The sequence below is a fragment of the Tetrahymena thermophila genome, assembly GCF_000189635.1.
Source record: "Tetrahymena thermophila SB210 genomic scaffold scf_8254810, whole genome shotgun sequence".
Taxonomy (NCBI): domain Eukaryota; phylum Ciliophora; class Oligohymenophorea; order Hymenostomatida; family Tetrahymenidae; genus Tetrahymena; species Tetrahymena thermophila.
In genome coordinates this window covers 39,424-47,530 of record NW_002476566.1, presented here as the reverse complement: position 1 = coordinate 47,530, position 8,107 = coordinate 39,424, and the positions used below count along the sequence as shown (strand labels likewise).

The 8,107-nt window shown below is 20.0% G+C and overlaps 1 protein-coding gene across 1 annotated transcript in view; it reads right to left on the bottom strand. All coding sequences in view use genetic code 6, as the record gives it.

Moving 5' to 3' along the window:
- TTHERM_001270201 (transmembrane protein, putative) overlaps positions 1 to 7,631 on the bottom strand; it is a gene marked incomplete at its 5' end in the record, with an annotated part of 7,923 nt that extends 292 nt beyond the window's left edge. Inside the window, 13 exons of the mRNA XM_012795571.1 lie at positions 121 to 210; positions 476 to 565; positions 797 to 883; positions 1,197 to 1,286; positions 1,562 to 1,654; positions 2,458 to 2,480; positions 2,594 to 2,725; positions 2,894 to 2,975; positions 3,025 to 3,655; positions 3,719 to 4,674; positions 5,030 to 7,365; positions 7,447 to 7,512; positions 7,602 to 7,631. Of these exons, the coding sequence (XP_012651025.1) occupies positions 121 to 210; positions 476 to 565; positions 797 to 883; positions 1,197 to 1,286; positions 1,562 to 1,654; positions 2,458 to 2,480; positions 2,594 to 2,725; positions 2,894 to 2,975; positions 3,025 to 3,655; positions 3,719 to 4,674; positions 5,030 to 7,365; positions 7,447 to 7,512; positions 7,602 to 7,631 (4,706 nt within the window). The remainder of the gene's footprint in view (positions 1 to 120; positions 211 to 475; positions 566 to 796; positions 884 to 1,196; positions 1,287 to 1,561; positions 1,655 to 2,457; positions 2,481 to 2,593; positions 2,726 to 2,893; positions 2,976 to 3,024; positions 3,656 to 3,718; positions 4,675 to 5,029; positions 7,366 to 7,446; positions 7,513 to 7,601) is intronic.
- Between the last annotated feature and the right edge of the window lie 476 nt (positions 7,632 to 8,107).

The following is an 8,107-nucleotide window of genomic DNA, read 5'->3' as shown; positions in this document are numbered from 1 at the left end:
ATAAAAAAAAAAGAGAAAAACTAAATAAATACCTAAATAAAATAAAAGAGTTAATTATTTTTTTATAAATTCATTTTTATTTTTAAAAATTCCAAAATCCAGACAAATAAACTATTTTACATAAGAAAAAGTGTTAAACTTGAGAGATTTTTGCACTTTCCTAAACCAGAACCTAAATTTTATGCACCTATTGTGCCAATTTTATTTTCCCTTTTTAAATATCGAAGAAAAAATTTATAATTAATTAGTTAATTAGAAGGAAAAAATGAAATAATAAGAAATGAATTAATTCATGATAAAATCAAAAGTTAATAATTAAAAAATGATTTAATTTAACAAAGAAAGAAGAATAAAACAAAACACCAGAATTTCTAAAAAAAAGTAAATAAATAAATTTTAAGAATTAGTTATATTATTTTAAATTCATTGTAATATTAAAAAATTTCACAATTCAAAATAAATAAACAATTTTTACCAAAGTGAAAGCTTCAAATTTTAAAGATTAGTGCAATTTCTTAAACAGTAGCCTAAGTCTGATGCATCCTCATCGCTAATTTAATTCTAACTGTTTAAATATTGAAGAAAAAAATAAGTTAATTAGTTAACTAGAAAGAAAAAATGAATAAAAAATATGAAATAATAAGAAATGAATTTAATTAATAGTAAAATAAAAGTTGAAAATTTAAATAAATAAAATTAATAATGAAAACAAGAAAAACAAAAAAGAGCTTTATTATTTTAAATTTGTTTTTATAATTAAAAATATCACAATCAAAAACAAATAAACTGTTTTTACCAAAGAGAAAGTGTCAAATTCGAGAGATTAATGCACTATTCTAAATCAGAGCATAAACTTTTTACATCAATTCCAATTTTATTTTTACTTTTAAAATATTGAAGAAAAAATATAAAATTAACTAGTTAATTAGAATTAAAAAATATCAAATAATAATAAATTAATTAATTAATTAAAAATAAAAGAAAAAGGTGTAAATTAAAAATTAGTTAAATTAACAAAGAAGAAACAAAAAAACTTAAACAGAACAAAAAAAAAGAAAAATAAATCAAACAAAAAGCTAATAAATAAACTAAAATAGTAGTTATATATTTTTTAATTCCTTTTAGTATTAAAAAATATCACAATTAAAAATAAATAAATAAATAAATAAATAAATAAATAAATAAACTGTTTTTACGAAAGAGAAATGTACAAATTTGAGAGATTAGTGCACTTTTTTAAACCAGCACCTAAATATGATAAACCTTCATCACCAATTTAGTTAGAACTTTTTAAATATTGTAAAAAATATATACTGGAAGTTCTCATTAATTAACCCCAAATTATATTAACCCCAAACATTTTTTAAAATTTTTTTTAACACCCAAAAAATTTTCAAAAGTTTATGTGGGGGGGTGTTAGTATATGAGAACTTACAGTATGTTCCCACACATAAGCAGAATAAAAGAAAGAAAAATAAATAAATTAAAAGAGTTAGTTATATAGTTATAAATTCATTTTTTATTCGAAAATATCTCAATCCAACACATAAACTCTTTTTACTCTAGATAAAGTGTTAAATTTGAGAGATTAGTGCAATTTCCTAAAGCAGACCCTAATCTTGATACACCTATTGAGTCGATTTCACGATCATTTCTTAAATATTGAAGAAAAAATTAAGTTAATTAGTTAATTAGAAGAAAAATATGATGAAAACATATCAAATATAAAAAAATGAATAATTAATAAACAAAATATAAATTAAATTAAAATAATATTCATATAAATAAAAATAAATGAATATAAGAAGATAATTTCAATTAGAAAAATAATATTGTAAATAACTTGATATTAAATGTAAAAATAATAGGAATAATAATATTAATAAATTAAATATACAGATAAATACGAAGATCCTAATGCGATTAAAATGAAGAGTTTAAAAACTTTTTTTATTAATAAAAATAAATTTTAAACAATATTAATAAAATATTAAATTTTTACTTCTTCTAGTTTATAAAAATATTATTTCTATAATATCATTTATTTTTTTTTGTTAATATTGAAAAGCAATTTATGGAAATTTAATTAATTAATTATAAGTATTAAAAAAATTAATTTACTTTTAAATCATATTAATTTGGATAAAAAAATTAAAAAATTATCAAAAACAAATTTATAAATTTGATTTTAGGATAAAAAAGTTAGCATAAAATTTATTATTAAATCTTAATATTTCTATTTAAAAATATACTTAAAAGTATATCAAGAATCAAGGATGAATATTCATGGTCTTATAAAATTATAGTAATTAAAGTACTTAAATTTTATTTAATAGATTTCTCTCTTTTAGTGTAGTAAGAGGGGAATAAATTTAAGTTACTATAATATTCTCATATCTCAAATTATTCTCACTACAGAAATTAATTAATTGCCCCAAAATTCTGTATTTTGTGTACCCCACTTACTTCAGAAAATTTAGCTAAATTTAAAATTTTTGATGTAAAATAATTATTTATTTTTAAAATTAAATAAATTACTAATTATAATTCTATTATAAAATATAAAAATCAGATTTTTTAATAAATATATTACTAAAAAATCTATTTCATAATAAGTGACATCCAAATGATGGAATTTTTGAATGGCATCTTGCTATATTTGAAATAAATTATAATATATTGTATGTGTTTCATCAATAACTAAAACTATGTTCCTCCACTTTACCTAAATTTGATATTATTATGATTAATTTAAAATAAAATTTTCTGTAATTATTTCTAAATATGAAGTACCCAATGATACTTTACTTATATAAATGTTTTTAATTATGATAAAAAAAATTAAATTTGTTCAATAACATTTTACAAATATAAAAAATATATTTATGTATACTTAATGGTCATTCATTTTATCTTAAATAGGACATAATATAAGTATTTTTTAGTATTATTTTATGCGGAAAAACATCTAATAGCTATCTAGTTGAAGTAATTAGCTAATTTAGTTTTTTTATATAAAAGTACCAGCATACTATGAAAACCAAAATCACAAAAAATACTTAAATAACTACTAAAATAATAGCGAAATTTTCATAGAAATTGTAAAGTTAAAGGTTTTGGTCTTAAAAAAAATTCATAAGGTATTCGTGAGCTTTAGATAATTCTATTCTAAATTAGAATTGTTTATAAGCAGGTGTATTTAAATTGTATTAATTAAATTTTTATTAAAACTCTTCTACATTATCACTGAATGCAAAATTCTAAAACTCTTTTAAAACACTTATGTAATAAACGACACCATATAGCAGTCCTCTTAGTAGATTACCTTTGCCTACAGTAGAACATTAGTCATAAATAAAATCTCCATTTTGATATTATGTATAATTTTACATCGTATCGCATGCATTTTCTGAATAGACTTTTATCAAATAATTATTAAATATATCTTTATTTTTTAGATTTGTAGATCCAACTTTTCCTATATTCTCTTAGATTAGAGAAGGTAATTGATCTGCTTACTGATTTGTTTAACTTAACATGTCTTAAAGATCCTTTACTGAAATTGATTACTTAGAAGGTATTAAGAATGCTTCAGCTAAACCTTGCCTTACTCTCATGGAATTTAAAATAAAGAAGTAAGATTGACAAACTACATCTTTTTAATGTTTATATAAAAAATATTAAATATTATATTAATAAAAAAATTATAGTTAGTTACTATTGAAGTCAAATATTAGTTATGAGTTTTCTATGAATCTGTTAATTAGTACATAATTTACTATAGGATAAATTGAAATCAAGCAGAAAATGCAAATTAATCCTAATATTAGGTATTTTAATGAGTAATTTAAATTAGAAGTTCTACTAATATTTAACTTTTTCTCTATATTTACTGAAACATTTTAGTCTAATTGATTTTAATCCTTTTAATTTACATAACTTTATAGACTTGATTTTGATTCTAATAGCTTATTTTTTTCGTCAAATCCTTTACAAAAAGAAAGCTAATAAGTTAAGTCTGATAAAATATCCTAAAGATTTTATCGATCAAAAGTTGCAAATAGTTCTAAAAATCTTTATTGCTTTGCTTTTATGAGCTTATAACCTGGAATAATACTTAAAATGCAAAAGAAGCTGACAAAAATAGTAGAAAATAGCTAGAAAAGACTTTATTATTATATTGAATTAAGTTGATTTAAGTATTGATCACTCATCTTAGAAAATATAATTTGAACTTGATTATTAAGTGCCAAGTAATTTTCTTCATTTTGTTTTTTAACTATTCCATATGTATCTTAGTTGGAAACAAAATAATAGATTCCATAAGTCTACATTACCATAGAATATAGTACTGACATGCTATACTGGTCGTAATGAGATATATTGTAATATATATTTTGAGGGATATATTGATTTTAAATAAGATTAAATACTTATATGTTGGGATTAGTGTTATTGTAAAGAAGAAGTAGGTATTGTTTGCTTAGATTCATCCTTAATTTATTTTGATCGTTCAATTATTAGATAAACGCTTAGTTATTAGATGCAGGAGTTAAAAGCATATTATTTTAATTTAGGAAGTATGTATTTATGCCAGAAAGGGCAAAACTATACTGAACATTAACCATATAAATCCAATTAATAAATTTAAAATTCTCTTATTGAGATTATAAACTTATAAAATAAATAAAGAATTCATATAAAGTTATAGTCACAATCACTAAAAGAGAAGCTACTCCAAATATGTTAACACATTTAAAGAATCTGCTTTATTTTTTTTAATATATCATATCAAATAGCTACCTTTAATATATTAATAAAAATATTTTTATTAAAATATATATAAGATTGTAATCAATTTGTATTTTCAAAAAATAAAAAGCAAAAAAATAAATAAATTATTAAGAAATAAAATACTAAATAATTAGTTATGTATGATATACTGGGTCTGATATTTTTTAAGTGTACCAAATTCAAATTATGGTATAGAAAATTAAATATAAATATAAATTTAAAATATATAAATTACTTGTCTTGAACACTTTTAGTAGAAGAAGAAACGGAATTAACATCTTAATTTTATTATTTTTAATTTTCATGAAGAGTAAAAAAAGTTTTGCTTTATTTTCCAGTGGTTGTTTCTACCATTTATACTAATTGATTCTATGCTTACTATTTGGATTAGAAAGCAACATTATTATTTTAATAAAGATTTTAGTTTGAATATTCAGTCTATTTTAAAGCTTGCTCAATTTTACTTTGATTAGGTGAAAAAATTGTTTAATTTTTACAAAATAAATCAAAAGAACTCTCTTATTAAGTCCTTTTTTTCAACATATTATGATTACTATTTTCTATAAATTAGTCTTTGATTTCATCTATTTCATATTATTAATTATTTTCAAACCTATTTTATCTAAGACTATTCATTTTTTGCGAGATTTGACTAATTTCATCATATTTGTTGTATAAATTATTTTAGGGTGATACATTTCTGTTTTAATTATGATGTTAAAATATAGATTCATTCATTTTTTAATGAAATATTTATGATTATTCTGAAACTTAATTTAAAATTTATTAATATTGTAAACTAATAACATAATCTGGTTGATTTTTTTATGGATATTTTTAAAATGTATCTTATAATTATCTGTTAGTTTGAGAATCATGTAATTCAAATGTAGTATTCATATCTTGATGTCTCTAAGTTTAAATATTATAAGAAGAGATATCTTAAATATTTTAAATATAAATATTCGTTTCATTTTAATTATTTTCAAGTATTTTTTATCTATGATTCATCCTTTCACTGTCTAAAAGTAATTCTGATGCTTTTAACTAAATTTTTTGGTGTGTTTCTTCATAATTATTTTGCTAATCAAAGTTTAAATTTACACCACATAATTCTTTAATTTATGTATGATATTATTAAATGTATTGAGTCTTATCTCTTAAACAATCTATATACTTGTAGTTTTCAATTATCATGTAAACAAAAGATGCTAATTTAGTATTAAAAATTTAAAAAGATATCATTAAAGAATATAGCTATGACTACATAAGTGTATTTAAGAAATTAGGTGAGCTTAAATTATACTAAATTAGAGATTCTGTCTCATGCTTAATCAATAAAGTTTCAAATTTTTTATTTTGCTACTTTTCACTTACTTTTATGAGATTTGTAATTATAGGAATAAAACTATCCATTTTTATTATTTTTTAATTCTATGAATTAAAATTTTTTGAAAAGAATTCTTACTCGAAAGCTTTACTCATCAATTTTATTTTAGATGGGTCTTTATAATCCAAAATCATGTAAATTTTGTCATCAAGTATAGGTTTTGCACAAATAGTCAATCCAAAATCCTCTGAATTTATTATTTGGCTTTGAAATTTAACATTTAATGGTTAAGAATATCCATGGTTATTTTTTATAAGGACTAAAGGTATTTCAATGACTTCATTGTATATTGGAAAATATTTTTCAGTAATATGTGAAACAATCTTGGAATATAATCTTTTTTATATGATATTTTATGGAAAAAATGATAATATTGGTTAACCAATTATTTGTGACTTGCTTGTGATTCCAAGGATTTTCATAAAATATTTATTAGCATTTTTAACAATTCCAAATTAATTTTCAAGAAGAGAAACGTATGCGAGACAAGATGTTTCGCTCTAAAATTAAGTATATTTTTATTAAGTACCTTTTGGCCTATTCAGCTTCTTCTAATACAACGATAAACATTACTTATGAAGTAAATAAAGGTCAATCTTAACACATAGATTTTTAAGGATATTATTATTACAATTGTTTTCTATTTATATGATCATTTCATTTTTTAATAAGGCTCTTTGTTCTCTGTAATAAGTCATTATATTGTAAATATCATTTATATCTATAAAATTCATTGATAATTTTTGAATAACTATTTAATATTACTTTAAGCATTCAAAATACTTTCTCTATAATTCTTTTATTTTTTAATCTTATTCTAAAATTGTGTAAATCTGAAATTAATTATGATCTTTTTTAGTTCTTTTCTTACTAATTTCAATTTAATCTTTTGCGCGTCTCATTATTGTTTCAATTTTTTACTAATCTTTCCAACTTAGTTGAATACTTGTATTTTAGCTTGTATTTAATATTTTCAAAAGTGAAAGACACTAATTTTAATAGACAGTAGACACTAAAGTTAAATAAGAAAAGTCTAGAGTATCCAAAGCTAGTTAATTTCCTCTTTATTCGATCGCGTTTTAATATATTTTCATTATATTACTAACTGCTTTTAAATTAAACGTAATTTAAAAATTTTCTTTTTCGCTTATTTCATCATCTTTTTCAACAAATAATCCTTTCTTTTAATTAATTTAAAATTATTTTATTTTTAAAATATTTTTTATGAAAATAAAATGAAAATTGATATTATTTAAGTTTACCTTAGACAAAGTAGAGGAAGGATCCTGTTCAGGGTTTATTTATCCTTTGAATGACTAATTTTCTTACTAGTAAATATAAGAAGAAAATACAATAGTAGAAGTTTCTTGATTAGAAAAAGATAATTTTGATTTGGTTTTATTTAATAATTATCTACAAAAAATATCAATTAATTAGATTTTGTCATTTAATATAAATTTAAATGCGCTTAAGTTTTACATTTAAATTTTATTTGAAATGCATTCAATATTAATGTAATTATACCACTGGACTAAAAGGGTATTTCCTATCTTAAAAGATAGAGGCATTAAAATTATTATTATTAATAACAATAATTCTTTTTAAGATTTATTTAAAGAATATACAATAAGCGAAATTGGGAACAAACCTCTAAAATTAATTAAAATGATCTACCATTTGCATATATTCTTATTTAAATAATTATGGCTTTTCAAAATAATTAATAATTTAATAGCATTAAGTACAAATGAAAAAGCCACAATCATATAAATATCCAAAAACTAATTACTAATACTTAGAATAAAGTCCAATTAAAATTCTATACTATTGAAGTGAGAGTCTTTTTTTTATAGGATATCTTTATTATCAAATGAATAGTCATAATCTATAGATACTATCAATGAACCTGTTTAGTTTTTTTTA